This window comes from Naumovozyma castellii, chromosome 1, assembly GCF_000237345.1.
Source record: "Naumovozyma castellii chromosome 1, complete genome".
Taxonomy (NCBI): Eukaryota; Fungi; Ascomycota; class Saccharomycetes; order Saccharomycetales; family Saccharomycetaceae; genus Naumovozyma; species Naumovozyma castellii.
The window spans coordinates 1,895,729-1,912,825 of NC_016491.1; the positions used below are offsets into that span (position 1 = coordinate 1,895,729).

General features: G+C 36.7%; 7 protein-coding genes and 1 non-coding gene across 8 annotated transcripts; 1 reads left to right on the forward strand and 7 right to left on the reverse strand.

Annotated features, from left to right (window-relative positions):
* Positions 1–131: 131 nt before the first annotated feature.
* LSB6 (1-phosphatidylinositol 4-kinase LSB6) lies at positions 132–1,907 on the reverse strand (the record flags this gene model as incomplete). Its single annotated transcript, XM_003673843.1, has 1 exon — positions 132–1,907. The coding sequence occupies one exon, from the start codon at positions 1,905–1,907 to the stop codon at positions 132–134; it is 1,776 nt and encodes a 591-aa protein (XP_003673891.1).
* A 277-nt stretch (positions 1,908–2,184) lies between these two features.
* NCAS0Atrna10R lies at positions 2,185–2,257 on the reverse strand. Its single transcript has one exon. It is a non-coding gene; the product is annotated as a tRNA-Arg (tRNA).
* Positions 2,258–2,628: 371 nt separating this feature from the next.
* On the reverse strand, positions 2,629–5,010 carry MEF2 (mitochondrial elongation factor MEF2; the record flags this gene model as incomplete). Its single annotated transcript, XM_003673844.1, has 1 exon — positions 2,629–5,010. The coding sequence occupies one exon, from the start codon at positions 5,008–5,010 to the stop codon at positions 2,629–2,631; it is 2,382 nt and encodes a 793-aa protein (XP_003673892.1).
* A 341-nt stretch (positions 5,011–5,351) lies between these two features.
* GSM1 (Gsm1p) lies at positions 5,352–6,881 on the forward strand (the record flags this gene model as incomplete). The annotated part of the gene is made up of 1 exon (XM_003673845.1): positions 5,352–6,881. The coding sequence occupies one exon, from the start codon at positions 5,352–5,354 to the stop codon at positions 6,879–6,881; it is 1,530 nt and encodes a 509-aa protein (XP_003673893.1).
* Positions 6,882–7,743: 862 nt separating this feature from the next.
* On the reverse strand, positions 7,744–8,163 carry PAM16 (import motor complex subunit PAM16; the record flags this gene model as incomplete). The annotated part of the gene is made up of 1 exon (XM_003673846.1): positions 7,744–8,163. One exon carries the CDS (start codon positions 8,161–8,163, stop codon positions 7,744–7,746), a length of 420 nt encoding a protein of 139 aa, XP_003673894.1.
* Positions 8,164–8,449: 286 nt separating this feature from the next.
* SET4 (Set4p) lies at positions 8,450–10,240 on the reverse strand (the record flags this gene model as incomplete). The annotated part of the gene is made up of 1 exon (XM_003673847.1): positions 8,450–10,240. The coding sequence occupies one exon, from the start codon at positions 10,238–10,240 to the stop codon at positions 8,450–8,452; it is 1,791 nt and encodes a 596-aa protein (XP_003673895.1).
* A 1,048-nt stretch (positions 10,241–11,288) lies between these two features.
* On the reverse strand, positions 11,289–13,472 carry IME2 (protein kinase IME2; the record flags this gene model as incomplete). Its single annotated transcript, XM_003673848.1, has 1 exon — positions 11,289–13,472. The coding sequence occupies one exon, from the start codon at positions 13,470–13,472 to the stop codon at positions 11,289–11,291; it is 2,184 nt and encodes a 727-aa protein (XP_003673896.1).
* A 1,097-nt stretch (positions 13,473–14,569) lies between these two features.
* TRL1 (tRNA ligase) lies at positions 14,570–17,026 on the reverse strand (the record flags this gene model as incomplete). Its single annotated transcript, XM_003673849.1, has 1 exon — positions 14,570–17,026. The coding sequence occupies one exon, from the start codon at positions 17,024–17,026 to the stop codon at positions 14,570–14,572; it is 2,457 nt and encodes an 818-aa protein (XP_003673897.1).
* Between the last annotated feature and the right edge of the window lie 71 nt (positions 17,027–17,097).

Below are 17,097 nucleotides of genomic sequence, written 5' to 3' on the forward strand. Positions count from 1 at the left end.
GTCCCTTGCAGATTTGAAGAATCTCATGAAGGTGAACGATCATTTTCACGTGCAACATCTTCTTTAAATTTATTTTGCTATGTAGGAAAAGAATAGTCTCAATTATGTAGAATATGAATATTTTCATTAGATTAACACCATGTGAATACAGGGTCGGAAACAACTGCCTGTAATCTCTCGGCAATGACAATTTTATTACGAATTGGATGTACTGAAAGACGTTGTACATTATTAGGTAACTCAGCATTTTCTGATGCCAATGATTCTGAGTCTAGCAACTCCGTATAACCTGTCTCTTGATTGGGAGGTAAATTTTCTTCATTGGATGACGTTGTCCTCAGAGGCGGTTGAGCATTGGTGTTCCGAATTGTAATTATGGGTGACATCTCAGGAACTTGTATTTTCTCGTCCATAACAATGCATCTTGTTCTTCTGACCAGCTCCAACGGGCCTTGTCTTATGTCACGCAATGTTTCCAGCACATTGAATGCCTGTCCCTTCAAGACGGCCCATTGTTTCTTCCACATTCTATCTTTAAAATCAGCGTCCCTTTGAAATAAACTAGTGAATTCGATATATGAGTCTTCCCACCATGTCTTATCCGTCAGCAAGGGAATAAAATGCCTTCTGGTAGATTCTGAAAACGGTCTTGCTAAGATGTTTAACGGTAGGTATAACCAGCCGTAAGGATATAATCTCCATTCATCGGGATGTTTCCACGGGAATGCCAAGCCATTGTCAATTGCACCTAATTTTATAGACCATTCAGCTTTCCTTGTTGTGTTATCTGTATTGCCAGGTTCGATTACTGGCTCGATTTTGATCATCCAATTATCCAACCCACGATCTGTGTTTCTCATGATGTAATCTAAAATAATTAGTTTTTCCAATTCTAATCGAAATTTCTCAAGATTACCCTCAGTCCATTCAAATTGCAAGTCGCCTCTGGGATTAAGGTTTTTATTTTTAATGAGTTTATTCTTTAAAGTTGGAAGACCTAATGGAAAATGAATTTTAGAGTCTTCAATGATTAATTGTGTCTCCGACGTAGCATCTGACATGGTTTCCGGATGGGAAGCAGTACTTTCAGTCCGACATTGTCTAGTATGAAAGGGATGATGATGCTCTCTCTTCATTCCAGGAAGTGGATACTTTTTTAAAAATTCGTCTGCTCCCACATAATCATTCAAGAATAATTGAAACGACCCAATCTTTTCCTGCTTTCTTGCTTCCATGCGCCATAATTTCAACCAGACTCTCCTCTTATCATAAAACATCTTTGATTCTAATTGCACTGTATCAGTATATGGCACCAGATGTGTTTCTAATCTTTTATCTAACAGAGACGCGGCACTTTCACATATGTAACCCAAATTGGGGATCAAACAGCTTCTTCCGAAGAGACACGGGAAGAACGTCCTATGAGCCCATTTACTCCACTTGGGTGATAGGGGGCCATAAGGTTCTTCATCCTTAGGCTTAAAAACACCCATTGGTTTTGCCTGGTTTTCTGTTCCATAGACGAAATAGGAGCCACTAGATCCTGTTTTAATTCTTACTAACTCCTTGACATTTCGATTTATGCTGTTTCTGCAGTGTTGAACAATGGCTAAAAACTCAGCTTCTTCAGATTTTGGATTTTTTAAAGGTCTACTAGGATACCCAGTGACAGGTCTAAACACTGAAAGTTGAATATCATAGACCTCTGTTTTTATAGTATTCGCATCTTCTGTAAATATTGAGAGAGGCAAAGAATGTGATGACAAAGTGCGATAAAATGTGCCGTAAGATGTTCGTCTTCCCTGTTGATTTTGATCTATTGATTCTCTATATTGTAACCAATCATAAGTATTCGAAGTAACTGGTCTTTCTGCAACTACAGATCGATCTATTTGAGGAGAAGTCATCACATATATGTCTTTCAGTTACTCTTTGAGGAATTTTGTTGTGATAATACGACTAGATGGTTTCCATTGTACTTAAACCAAAGCAATTTCCTTATTGTGTCGGAGATTTTGGAATGATAGCATCTCGGACATTCCAGTATGGTAGCTTAACAAACAAAAAAAATAGAAGTTCAAAATAACAATCTTTCCTAGCTCTTTAGAGAGAAGAAAGTAAAGTTAACATTAAAAGGCTTCGTTCTTTAGAGGTATGGATTATCATTAGCATCAAAAAAAATTTCTTCCCCGCCAGGACTTGAACCTGGAATCTTCTGGTTCGTAGCCAGACGCCGTGACCATTGGGCCACGAGGAACAAGAAATCTGATTGAATTTTGGTAGGAAGTTGGGGATACTCAAATTTTAAGAGGAAAAACGTTTTTATAATGATGACTGTAAAGACATGTAAAAGTCAATGCTTACCCACCGGTGCTTATACTTAATTTTGTCGTAACAACAATTTGGCTTAGGAATTTGGTTAGGTTATCGGGAAAGTAATTGTTAGGTAGCAGTAAAATTAAAAAGTACCCTTTTTAATTATACCTAAACTTAAAAAGAATTAAGAGATAGATTTAGGATGACCAAAGGAAATTTAGGTTCTTGTAAAAAATATAAATTCCTTTATGTATAAAATTGATATGAATTCAAAGCCTAACAGTTATTATTATTTACAGTGTATTTTTGAAATTATGCGTCATCTAATGAATTCATTCTATCCTGAGTAAGTTTTTCCATACCTCTGTAAGTCATGTAAAATTCGCCTCTTCCTTGAGTCAAACTTCTTAGTTTATTTGAATATGCCATCATCGCCTTCAATGGAGCAGTAGCATTGATGACTTTTTTACTTATATCGTCATTTTCCAAGCGAGCCATATTTAAAGTGGAATCTGGCGGTAGATACTGATCGTGTGCAATTTTTTGAAACTCTACAGCATTTTCATCTTTGGTAAGAGAATCTTCTTCAATTGATAAGATCGTGCAGCTTCTTGCTCCTGTCAAGTCTTGAATTACTGGACCCATATCCTTTTGGTTCACTAAAACTTTCAAGTTCATTGAGGGCTCAAGTACGGAATATTCTTCTTCAGGAAGATCAGTTAATGTCTTGGACAAAATACTACGTGAAATGGATAATATTTCCATAGGGGAGGTAGTGTCAATTGGAATTTCCCAATCACCTTTTACTTTTACAGCACAGCTGTACAATGGAAAATTTCTTCTTTTTCCCCCATGCTGTAAGACCACAACAGAACTGGAAATTAACGAATTGACAATTGATTCATATGACAACTGTAAGGGCCATTCCTTCTCCAATGCGTATTTTATATTTTTCTCCATTACAAGGTAATTGTTATCAGATCCTAATGGATACCATGTTTCATTTTCCGTCACTAGGTTACTTCCATCTTCTGAGAGAAGACTTGCCAATTTTTCCTCTTCAATAGGTGAGACATTGATTGTAAATTTATATCCATTCTCATTTTGGATTGTGATCTCGTTAGAACCCTTATTTATTATCTCCTTGTAGGATACCATCACTTTCCCAACTTCTACTTCAGCATTCAATTCGTTTAGCAATCTATTCTTTGCTATCTGTAAATGTAATTCACCCATCCCACTTAACAATATCTGACCTGACTCAGCATCATGGGATACATGTAAGCTTGGGTCTTCTACGGTTAAGATATGCAATGCATCTTCCATTGATTTTTTATTCCCCAAAGTTCTGGGTTCGATCGACACCGTGAAAACGGGGGGTGGTGTTATCATGGGGTTTATCTTGAGATTAAATTCGGGTTTTCTAGACAGTGTTTTCAAACCATCTTTTTTTATTGAGTGTGATATTAATGTATCTCCAGTACTAATATTTTCAGATATCGTTGATCCTGTAATAACACCAATTTCGCCGGCATTTAGGTGTGTGATTTCCTCAGGGATATTAGCGTTCATTCTAACTAATTTTCCGATTTTAAAACTTTTCCCAGTGGTAGTGTTATGAACTGTGTGACCATTTTTCAATATACCTGAATAGATTCTGACAAATACCATGGTACCACGAATAGGGTCATGAATAATCTTAAATGCCAATGCAGCACACAAATCCTTGTTTTCATTAAATAATATTCCCAATTTATCGTCTCTCTTCATTGGGCCTTTGATCACATCCTTATTAACATCCGGAAATACAGCCTCCAACGGCGATGGTAAATAATTTATAATCGAATCTAATAGTGGCTGAACACCAATATTCTTAAAGGAGGATCCACAAACTATTGGTGTCACTTGATTTTGTATAGTAGCTTTCCTTATCGATTCATTTAAAGTTTTCGAATCTAGTTTCAGATAATCACCATCAGCATGTTCAAGAAATGATTTTACCAACACGTCATCAAACAAACTCAAAGTATCCACCATTGATTGTCTACATTTGGTATATTGTTCAATTAGAGAATCATTTTCGGAGTCAAGGACATCTGAAATATCAATCTTTTCAGGATCATTCAAATCCCATTTCATGACTTTCTGGTTTACGATATCTAATACACCACAGAAGGAATCTCCATCTTGAGTTTTTTTGAAGATAGGAATATTAACTAATACAACCCTTGAGTTCAATTTCCAAATCAATTCCATTAAAGTCCTACTATAGCCAGCTCCGACCCTATCCATCTTATTAATGAAACAAATCTTAGGGACTTTCCTTGCAAACTTCCAACAGGTTTCTGTCTGAGATTGCACACCTGCCACAGCATCCATAACTACGACACATCCATCCAAGACCTTTAGAGCTCTCATAACTTCGTAAAAGAAATCCATATGACCTGGCGTATCAATCAGGTTGATGACATGTTTATTCCAGGGCAAAGATACGGTGGCATTTTGAATAGTGATCCCTCTAGCACGTTCCTGGGGCAAGAAATCAGTTATCGTATCACCTGTATGAACATCTCCGAATCTTGAGATCTTCCCTGCATAATACAGCAATCTCTCGGTAGTGGTCGTTTTCCCAGCATCGATATGAGCAATGATCCCTATGTTCCTCAGTCTAGCTAACGGGAAGGGTATCTTCATCAGATCTATATATATATATGCTTGTTCCTTGTCGTGTTCTCAGTGAAGAATGTGTCGAATAATAAGTGATTGCTATACCGGTTTTTGCCTTGTTTCCTGTCTCGCCCTTTAGTGCAATGACGCCATTGTGCTCTTGGAGAGGCTCCACACAACTGGCTGGAGTAGATAGGCATGGGTACTAACATGGTCCACTTCTACCCTTTTTTCTTGTTTCCCATTGTTACATTTTTCTAACTCTTCCAAGAATAGATCTCCTCTATTTGGCACCGATCATCGATGGATTACAACATTCCAGACGGATAATTAAGCTACATCATTACAGAGCAATTAATACATACGCAATGAGCAATACCAACACAACAAGCCCGCTAACTAAGAAGAAAGGGAAGGGGACCAAGAAAGGTTCAACTCCGCCGGCTAGAAAGTCAATACCCATCGCCTGCGAGTTCTGTCATATAAAGCATCTACAATGTGACGTTGGTCGTCCCTGCAAGAATTGTATAAAGAGGAATATTGGTAATACGTGTAAGGACACCGTAAGGAAAAAGAAGAAAAGAGAAACAGAGGCTATGTTTGTTCGTATGGGGAGGAGATCTAATAGTAATAGTATTCAAGTTCAAGATTTACCTCATGCAATGATGCCGCCAAGACCTACCAGAATACGACAGTTGACACCGCCTATTTACGGTGAGAATGTCCTTAAAGGTTTAAAGCATGAATATCATGAAAATGCGGTATCATTTTCTGAACCTCCTCATCCTATGCATATGCCTAATGTACTTCCTCCTAGTGGAATTTCATTGCAGAATGGAATGTCTGCAATGGGCCCCCCACCTCCAGAAAACGCATTTAGCAGTTGGTGGTCCCAGGTTGAAGATTCAAAACTTAAGGAAATTCTGGAGGCTCCTACTCCATTTGGACCAATTCCAACAGATTTTGATGTTCCACCTCCCGTCCCCCCAATGGGGACTGTTCCTGCTGCTACCGAAATATTTGTGACACCTAGTATTAATGACCCTAGTCCTTCATCAAAGTATGAAGACATGCCTCCTCCACAATATGCTCCCCATTCAAGGCCATATATGACGTTGGATAGCCATGAACAGATGACCCATTTATCTTTGAATAATCTTTCCCATACAAGGAACATTCCCCCTGACGTCAGCATTGATTTTTCACACATGTCACCCTTTGATATTAGAAAAATCATTAGAACCCCCAAGGATCTTTATAGGATTCAAAATTCCATTAAGGCATTCAACTACATGCTGTCATATTATGGTATGATTAGATGTTTGAAGAAATTATTCGCCATCAAACAAGAATCCGCCCAAGGAGATAAGGATGTCTTAAAATCAATTGTAAAAGAAATATCAGAAGAATTTGCACCAGTTATTTTAGCATTGGAGACAGGTATGATTCCAGATGATTTCCAATTTCAAGAATTAACTTTGCAAAGAATGTTATTGGATTTAGAAGATATGGCCACTTTTTCCAATTGCACCCCATTGGTCATCTGGAGAAGGACCGGTGAGATTTGTTTTGCGAATAACGAGTTCTTGTCTTTGACTGGTTACACTGATGTCGAACTGACTTCAAGACAGAGATTCATTTTTGAATTTTGGGATAGGCAAAGCGTATTTAACTATTTCAAGAAATTTCATTCAATGCTGGCCTTTGGGCCCATTGAGAAGGAGGGACAAACAGAAACATACCCTGGTCGGAGATGGTCCTTCAATAATAGTGTAGATCGAAGTAAGATCTTACTAAAAAATGGGTTCCACTTAAATTGCGCCACTTGTTGGACAATAAGGAGAGACACTTTCAATATTCCCTTACTAGTTGTGGGCTACTTTTTGCCTATCTTCTAGATGTATTCTATAATAATATATAAGTAATAAGTAATTAATGTTAATATTCCGTTTGTAACCTAACGTTTTCCACCTAAGAAAAAACCCTATAAAACACATTTATATGGCGTGCCACTTTCCGGGTAGCAATGAAAATTTTGTCGCTCTACCATTTTCGAAAAACATATAAAAGAGAACCATCTTGTCATTTTTCAACTCAGTCTGTTTGTACTTTCGGTTTTCCATTTTAGTTTTTGCTTTTAAAAAACCAATCATCAGTGGCGGTTAATACTATCTCAAGATAATATTAATTACTATAACATAGAAACCTAGCGGTTCGATCATTTGTATCCTCATGACAGAGGTTGGGAGTTCTTAGAGAAGTTTTTGATTCCATCATGGCTTTTTCTTCCTTTCAATCTTTTGTTAGTTAATACTGGGATTATGAATAATTGAAACCATTTCAATAACCCATAGCTGAATGAATTTTGACTATCTCCAAACAAGATCGGGCACAATTTTCATTTCGTTTCCGGTTTCTTAGATTATCATCTATTATGATGGGGGCATTCTTTTTGGGACGTCTAAGGACGATTTCAGGGAATGAAGAGCACGTTTACAGAGGATTGTATAATGCGATCTGAGAGTTTGAATTCTACTGTGACTCCCTATTATGATAGGACATTTTATTTCTAAATATCTTTATTTACGCATCTTGTTCATTTGGGAATTATCAATTTTCGAAGAGAAATCTTCCAAAAACAAGCTTGATAGTGTATCGTATTGTGAAAATTAATTACAGGATGTTTATTTAGTAGACATAATTACTAAAGGCCAGAAAGTTCTCCCCACTTTCAATGCTGTTGTTCCTTACTTCATCATATCATGCTTTCGGCTGTTGCTGTTCTGATGCCTGACCAGCCGGCGGAGGAGGTGGTGGTGGTGGATTTGCTTCCTTTTCTCGTTGTGCCAGTTCCCATTTTAACCTTTCAGAAGCTCTATAGATCTTACTCTGTAGGTAAAAACTTCCACCTTTCTCTTTATCATTAATATCAAAAAGATATTGGAATCTTTCATTAACCTTTTCGGGACTTAGATTCTTACCGTCTTCAACATTTAGGATTTTACAACTTTCATCCAGTGTTATACCACCATACTCTGATTTCCCTGAACGTCCTCTTGCCGTAGTGGTGGCACCTTGCTTAACAGATTGTGCAGCTGCTTGTCTATACGCTTCAGCGAAAGCCTTACCAAAAACTTGGGCACCCGTTATTATCACCTGAACAAACGCTCTGTGAGCCATTTCTTATATAGTTGTGTTTTGAGGAGGTTTCACTGACTGATCATATAAATATCCGATGACTATTTAGTTAACGATAAATGGAGCTTTTTACATTTTGCTTTTCGCCGAATAAACCATTTTCCAGAAAGAAACTAACAATTTCGTATATAACGATCTCTCATTGAGAAAGCAAAATTGTAATGGTATAACTATTTATGTAACCATGCCACTGTTTAAGAATGTTGATATTTATTAATCGGTCCGTTTATTTATAAGAATACTACATATCTATCAAAACAAAGCAAAATTATGGCGATTGTTTCTCCGTGATGGGTTTTTTCTTATTTCTATTCAAGATTTCATTCAATTTAGATCTGTTATTACTCTTTGATTTGAAATCCTTTTGTAATTTTTTGGAAAATTCTCTAACTTTTAATAAATGGCAATCCTTATTATCATCACCACATGCGCATTTGTAATTCTCCAAGACAGTTTCCACGGAATATATCAACCAATATTTATCCATATCAGTTAATGACTCAAAACCTGCACTCCCCATAATAATTTGCCAAATTGGATGTCTTAAATCCCATTGCCAATTAATGTGTAGTTCTTCACCCGCCTGTATGGTCCTCTTGGCTCTAATCATGAATTTCACTGTGCTATCACCCCAATGTTTATCTTGATCTTGACCCAGTTTCACAGTGACTAGTTCCACATTAGGGTTGCAAGATCTTCTTAACGATCTAAAGCGTCCACTTTTCTCCCTAGCATCTATGAGCAAGGGCCATTGAGAATGGAAAATGACATCCCGTTTCGTGGTCCCCCATAATCTATATTGATTTATTGGATCCATAATATAATTTTTCTGAAAATCCACTACACCCAAAAATTCGTCAATCAAATCACCTTTCAAGCAAACTTGTTTGACATGAACAGAATTTCCAGTAACATGAACCGCCACTTTGGGGGCCTCAGTGGACCCATTGTACGGAAGCACCCAATCATCATCACTATGCTTATCTATGAATTGCGACACGTATTTATCCTTATATTCATAATCCGTCAACAGATGAAAATTTGGTAACGGCTCCTCCTCCAGATCCTTCTCCTGTGATTCCTCAATTTCACCACCGGCTCCAGCTTCCAGCTGTTTCCGTTGTTCCAAGGTTGAATTAATAATTCGTGGTTTGCAAATATTACAATTGAAGTCCCACAGAGCAGATGTTCCATAGCAGGCCCTATGTTGCCATCTATTACAATGACTGCACTGTATCACAGGTGCATCGTCATCGTACTCAAGAACCCTATTCTGGACACCGCATACACAAGAGAGTGTCCTAGAATCCTTAGCCACGATGTAAGATTTGGGTACTTTGGCCAACTCCTGTTGTTCAAATTCCTGAATAGGGGTGGGTATCGGAGCGGATTCTAATTGTTCTCTATATTTCAATGGGAGTGGTACGATAGCGGCTGCTGCTAGTGCTGCTGCTGCCACTATACCCTTTCTTTTGGATTTGAAAGTGGGTATGGCTGTGTTGGTGGGTGTTGTGCTTGGAGTGATGGCTGTACCTTGTTTGGAAATGTTTGACGTTCGTTGAGGTTTCGATATCTTGGTATGTAAGTGAGCTGATGATGATGTTGATGTACCGGTCTCGTTTTTCTCTAGTAGTGTCACTGATGCTGGACCTGGAGTTATCAGATTGCTAAAATCTAACGTAGCAGCGTTATTTGTATAGTTATTGTTATTACTGTAACAATTCGTCATATTCATCGTATAGGAGAGTTGCGGTGAGGTAGAGTGACAGCCAGTGATGAGTGAATTAGCAGATGGAGCAGCGGCAAAGGGTAAATTTGTATTATAGGGCGTATGAGTAGAGTCCGCAATAGGGGAATAAAGCATTTCTGAATCTGATGAACTTCTTACAGTCGATGAAGAGATGCTGGATAGTGATCGTCGTTGAATTTGGTCCTGTTGTTCCTTTGTTAACGATGTTAATGAGCTAGCTGAAGACTTCCTTATGTTGTGACTGTTATTTCTGTCCGGTATATGTTTATAATGAGGCTCTCTTTGATTAGTGGATAAGGGAGCGATCATAATAATGTGAGGTGAGGGAGTTAAATGATTTTCTGAGAGAAAATAGTTGTTTCTTTGAAGCCGATAGATCAGGGTTGAAGAACAATAGGAAGTTGTAAATTTGAAGGATTATACGTATAAATAAATTTCGGCTTTTTCCAAACGGTGCCGGATATATTTTTAGTTACGATAATTTGATTGAGCCTTCAACCGTGAAGTGAAAAAAATAGTTTGAGATTCAGAGGGAGCTAATTGGCAAGATATGGGATCTAAGAAAAGATTATAAAGCTTGTTTACTTATAAATGGGGGGTGAAGGATCATGTCCCTCAGTCGTTCGTTCTTTTGGGTTTTTTTTTTCTTTAACCAGAATAACAACAAAAGAGCCAGCCAGAAGGATACGCACGTCCGTTAGGTATGTACCTCCGTATGTGGCAGTAGTGTTTCTTGTTGGTACTTGGGTTATTCAGTGTAGCAGTGCCTACGTCGATATAACGGATTGTTTCTCGAAGAGGAATGAATCAACAAAACGACGTTACGGAGAGAAACGAGGGTACCACACCTGCACTGTACGATGGGTCGTTCCACCGGTGGTCTCTACAGAAACGGACAGAGGCCCCAGCCCTAAGCTTTAGTGTTGTTGTGTTCGTTCAGCATTTGTTTCTGCAAGTTGACTAAGAGAGAAGAGAAGAGAAGAAAACGCGACGCGTAAACGAGCAACGCGAAGAAAGCTCGCAGAACAGTTCGCTTAACGAGAGTGACAGAAAGTGATATGGATGCGACTCGTAAAGAAAGTGTCTGGTGACACTCTTTGACCTAATGCCGTCGCTCGAATGGGATCCGTTAGGGCTGGTGTCCACCGTTCTTGACGCTTTGCTAGGTTATGCTTTGCTATTGTGGCGGCTGACTCCGCTTGGCTTGGCCATTGGCGAAGGAGGGTGCACAAAAGAATATGAATACGTACATTTATTTAAATATATATGCAGGAACAATAATTATTTATGTTTGCGTGATACCAACAGCAATCCTGGAAAGCAAGCAGGGGATAGCTATTCATAACTAGCCTCAACCTTAAAAGGTTAAGTTTCCGAAGAAACTGTTCGGATTCATTAGCGAACAATTGTTAGTAACTTCTTCTGAAGGACCAAGGTGCGGTATTTCAAATGTTCGAGGTGCCACATCGGGGAACGGTAATGACGTGTTCCCTGCTTCCACCTCTTCTTGTTCTTGTTCATGGTTCATGGGAAATGTTCTCCTAGTGAAAGGATTGTTTGTTTGCTCCTTATGAGAAAACACATAGAAAAAATCGCTCTTATCTTCATCACAATTTCTGCCATTTTCAGATTCATATGGTTCACCTTCGGTTATAATATCATCATTATCTGCTTCTTGCTCATAATCATCAATATTAAACCCCATTTCAGAAATATATTGATTAAATGATTCAGATTCTTCTTTGTTATCTCCATTATCTAAATTTTCTAAATTATTACCAAAATATAATGAAACATTTTGATCTAATTCATTTGGTATTTTAATATGGGTCTCCCTTTGTAATTCCCGCGTCATATTTATTTCATCTTCTTCTGTACTATCAGTATCAGAAAATATTCCATTTTCATCATCATTTTCATCGTCTTTTTCCATATCTGGTATTGGGGGGTCATTGTCATCTGACAAATAATTGATCTTTTCAATAAAATTAAACTCCGGTGCAAATCCTTTCATTGGTAATTTTGAATGGTCAAATGGTTTGATTGCATTTGTAATATTTTTTGGATTCAAAGGCAGTACATCACCAAAAAATTTTCCATTATTTTTAGTCTCAGGAATAGATAGCATATGTCCGTTGTGTTTAGGAGATCTCTGATTTTCATCATTAATCTGAATACTATCTTCTTCCATATTATGATCAATATTACTATTTTTAGTTGAAGAAAATACTAATTGTGACGTCTTTGAAGGATCAGAATTGATACCTGCAAATATTAAAGCTTGTTCAGTATTGGTTGTTACTCTATTATTTTTGACTGTAACATCCTTACGGGATTCCCCCTTAGTATTTGAGTTTTTCATTGACTCACTGGCAACCGTATCTTTAAAATATTCCATCAAACATAAGTCATTAGCTGAAGCCCTCTCTAAAGGATTCCATCTTAAACATTTCTTTATTACATCCAATAAATCATATAATTCGGGTAATGGAATAAACCTATCTAAAGAAATTCCTTCCACAAATGGAAATTCCAAATTTAACTTACTTGCTAGCTCCGCAACATGATTCCAAGTTCCACCATAAGGTTTAAAGTTGTTTGGGACTGTTGAATCATTTTTATTATTATATGGAGTGCCTAAAACCTCTAAAATTCTCCAAATTTGGTCTAATTCGTTTGAACCAGGAAATAATGGTTTGAATATTGTTGCTTCAACAGCAACACAACCAAATGCCCAAATATCTAAAGGGGTTGAGTAATAACCGTTTCTTAACAAAATTTCTGGAGATCTGTACCAACGTGTAGACACATATGCGGTATATGTATTCTTATTTTCAACGTGGCGTGCTAGCCCAAAGTCAGCTAATTTCACAACATAGTTATCTGGATAAAACCCTAATTCAAGCCTTTCTTTATCAAAATATCTCTTATTTGGTGAGACTAAAATGTTTTCTGGTTTAATATCCCTATGAAAGAAATTGTGGTCATGAATATGTTTAATACCAGCTAATATTTGAGCCAAGATTGATTTCAAAGAGGGTATTGAAAACACTCTCTTTTTCCTATGAAGCATCATTTGATATAAATTCTGTTCCATACACTCCATAACTATATGAAGTTGATAATTTGATGTATCTGCAAATATCTCGAATATTTGAATCAAGTGTTTATTCGTTGGCAATGCTAAAATAAATTTTACCTCTCTTACCCTTGTATAGTCATGTAATGTGTAGAGTTTAGTCAACATAGTCTTGATTGCAACTAGTCTTTGAGATTTAGCAATAAAATTCTGATATTCTGTATTGGTCTGATCTAATAGGGTCCCTTTACATTGATGTACATTTGATGAAAGATTAATCAGATCAAACTTGGCTTTAGCTAAAGTAACACAGCCAAAAGATCCATTTCCCAATTCTTCAATTAGTTGATATCTATCATATAATGACTTTAAGGGTATATTTTTCGGTGGATCATTCAGATCAGGTGGAATTTTACAAACTGAACTTCTAGAAGAGTTTTCCCTTTCATTAATATCCAACATATCTGCAACACAGAACCTGGGATTTAACTTCCTTTTCTTTTCAGGGAGTTACTCAGAACTGTATATGTACCCAATAAACCGACTTCCTATCCTATTGTTGCCGAGGTACTAAATAGGCGATAGAAAGGAAGATTATATTCCTTTAGGGGGGTAACTTAGATGTATATGTCGTTGACACAAGCCTACTTTTGATCCTTGTTAAAGTGTAGAGAAAGGGATACCACAAAAGTCACAATATATAGGGTAGAATGTGGAGCGTATACAACGTGCGATTTACGCGATGACTATAAGCCCTCCCTACAAAACTAAATATTGGATCATGTGAGGAAAAACAAACTAATTAGCCGTCAACAGGTACTAGAACATCAAATATATTATTAGCAAAGTGATATTGACCTTGTTTTATTTATTATTCTTCAGCTTCTATGTCCAAAGCTTGTCTTGTCTCTGTTTTCTATGAACAGCCCCAACCTCCCATTTTAATAGCCGCCAAGCCCCATTTCCATTTCAGGTTAAAAGTTACTAATTAGAAAGAAATTTTAATTAAAGAAGAAGGATCTCTCTTCAAACCACTGTTTATTTCAAAATCAGAAAAATTAAACTAATATTTAATTCTTGTTTACTTTTAAGCTTTTCTTTTGTAATTTCTTCTTAACATTTATTTTAAATTTTTTAATATATTTGAATGATAATCATAAATAGAAAATAAAACTCCAGAAATATAACCTTAACACCAGCACCAGATCATAGATACCCCTGTTAAGTTCTCTTATTTCCTTCCATCTTTGTTCTGTTAGATACAATAATTTTAAGAGTTGTTTTTGAGACACGCGTCACCATTAGCTCTCCCTTAATTTTACTATGAGATTTCTCGAGTTTTACATAAGTAGAATCGTTTCCATACTAGACAACACCTTCTATAACTTGAAACGGGTTCTAACATTAATAAAAAAGAATTTACACTCAATAATATATTTTCAATATCGGACTGTGGTCTCCTTCTATTTTTTGATATTATAAAAACTGACTATATGAACAACTGATGTCCCACTTTCCCCAAATCTTGATCAAAAATGATTGTTCTATCTAATATTGGTCTATAAATTAATACATACATTTCCTGTGAGACTAGGAGAGTCTACTAGTTCAACATGATTTATATTTGTTGCATCTCTATTCTCCACAACATCCTTACATATTGTATTCGAATAGACTGCCTTCACATTATCTTGCAATCTTGCAACTGTAATATGTGGGATCTTATTGGCACATTTTAATTTAGTCACCAACAACCCGTTCTCATCAGATACACATTCATCATTAGGGAATTTAATAACAATTGAGACAATTTTATCGTCCCAACATATCATTTTCGGTTGGAATCTTACAAAATCATTAGTTTCAATTAGTTTTGGTATCTCTTTGTCATTGTATGATTTTAAGATTTTCTTGTAATGTTTTAAGTATGCTTTCCAAAGTTCCTGTTCTGCAGGATCCCCTCTCTTACCTTGCATTACATGAGCAAGCGTTATATGGAACGATTCTTGAAAGTTATCATTCTGCAATAGATTCTTTAGAATAGTCTGTGCATCCTCTGAAATATTTGATGGCTTTTCTATAACATTAGAAATCAATTCTTTAATTGGAGTACCATCTTTTATATTAACAGAAAAGTACGCAGGACGCACTTTCTTTTTAGGAGTACCAGACACCGTTTCATTATTCGTTACTTTCCGTTCCTTCATCTTGGGCTTATACTGTAGACTTTTTTGAAATGCTATATTTATACTTTCTTCACTAGGAATTTCAGGAATTAAAATAGGATAAACATCATGCAATCTCTTAAGAATAGTCTTTACGTTCATCAACGAAGAATCTTTTTGCAAAGAATTCAACTGAATTATTAGATCGAAACGGTTATCTGGTGATTTATCCTCGATAATTGGCTGAAATCTTTTCCAAAATCCACCCATGATACCCAACACTTTGGCTTTACCATATTGATCCACCTTTATCGTTTGATGAGCATCACCTCGTTCTAATACCCTATCAACTGTCAATGTCTTCAATTTATCTAAATCATCGTAGGAAGCAAATGAAAGTGCAATCACCTTGATATTAGTATCATAAGGTAGATAATCTTCTTTTAATTCATCCAACCATTCAAATAACTGCTTACGTTCTCTAAATTGATGATTATTTCTATCTACAATAACGCATTTAATGTTTGGGTCTGCTAGCAACTCTAGGGACTTTTTCATTAACTTCGACTTGTCTTTTCCAGTAATGTCATCGTTTTGAATATGGCCCCAACTATCCGGAAATAAAGAAGTCAATGCTACGGATGTAGTGGTCTTACCACAGCCTATCACTGCAATGGGAAAGACTAAGAATTTAGTATGTTCATCGACTTTATCATAATCTATTGAATTCTTCAATTCCAACTGCATAACCTTCTCATGGTTTAAAATTTCCATACCAGACATCCCTAGAGATTGTAAAAACATATTCCTAAGCTTAATTATCCCAAACCCTCTCATATATTCTTCACACAATCGAGAGTCGTTATCTAAGATTGGGATAACAAAGTCTAGATACTTATTTGTCACAAGTTTATGTTTTCTAAATTTAAAAACCCTTGACTTATTAGTAATGTAGTCCTTGGTAACCTCTCTCCACTGTCGATACATCAAATATGGTTCTTCGAACTTATACTTGAAGAAAAATGAATCTCCTGTGTCCCTGCTCTTACATCTGATAACAAATCCTTCGATCTCTTCGCCATTAAAGGAACCATTCACAGCACAATCTTCCAAGAATACTTTCAGCGACCCAACATCGTCTTTTATAAATGCATTTATATTCTTGAATCCATACTTAGTGCCAAACATAGTAACAGCACGCATGGGTAACGTTTTAAAATTGGGTTCATTCAAGTTCAAGCCGTGTAAATAAAGACCAGCCTTATCGAGTGGATATTCTAAAATATGTTCCTCGAACGAATCATCACAATACTCTGCAACTGCTGTTAAATTCCCTTCGTATAATTCTAAACCTAGATCCCTTGAATTAATTCCTTTTAGCTTTAATTGTTTCAATAGAACACGTTCTCCTGCTTCCGCATGGTTTCTATCTATATCATCTCTTGGCCCAGTTATATGTTTGGAACAAACCACTAAACTTCCATCTTCTAAACCAGAAATAAAGATAATACATCCATTTGCTTTCACAGTAACCTCATATGGGCCTACAGTGTTAGATTCGATCGAATCCCATCTGGTATAACTGACCTCATCGACATTGAAAAATTTATCATAACCTCTAGCCACAATTACTGGACACTCTTCATCATCTGATATAAATAAGCCCCTTGCCTTACAAGGGAGAGTAATATTATTTTTTCCATAATCCCATTCGTTAAATTTCCAGCTGTTCACCTTTGCATCTTTATGAGCAAGTTGACAGATCTTCTTGTATGCCCTCCCTCGAGATTCCAATCCTGATGCCTTTTCCAAGGATGCCACTAAAGCTGAAACGTTTCGAGAATGTTCCATGGAGGTAGAAATGCTTAAATCAGTTTTGGTAGGCCTTTATCTCCGCATACAACTAATCAGTTGAGTTTATA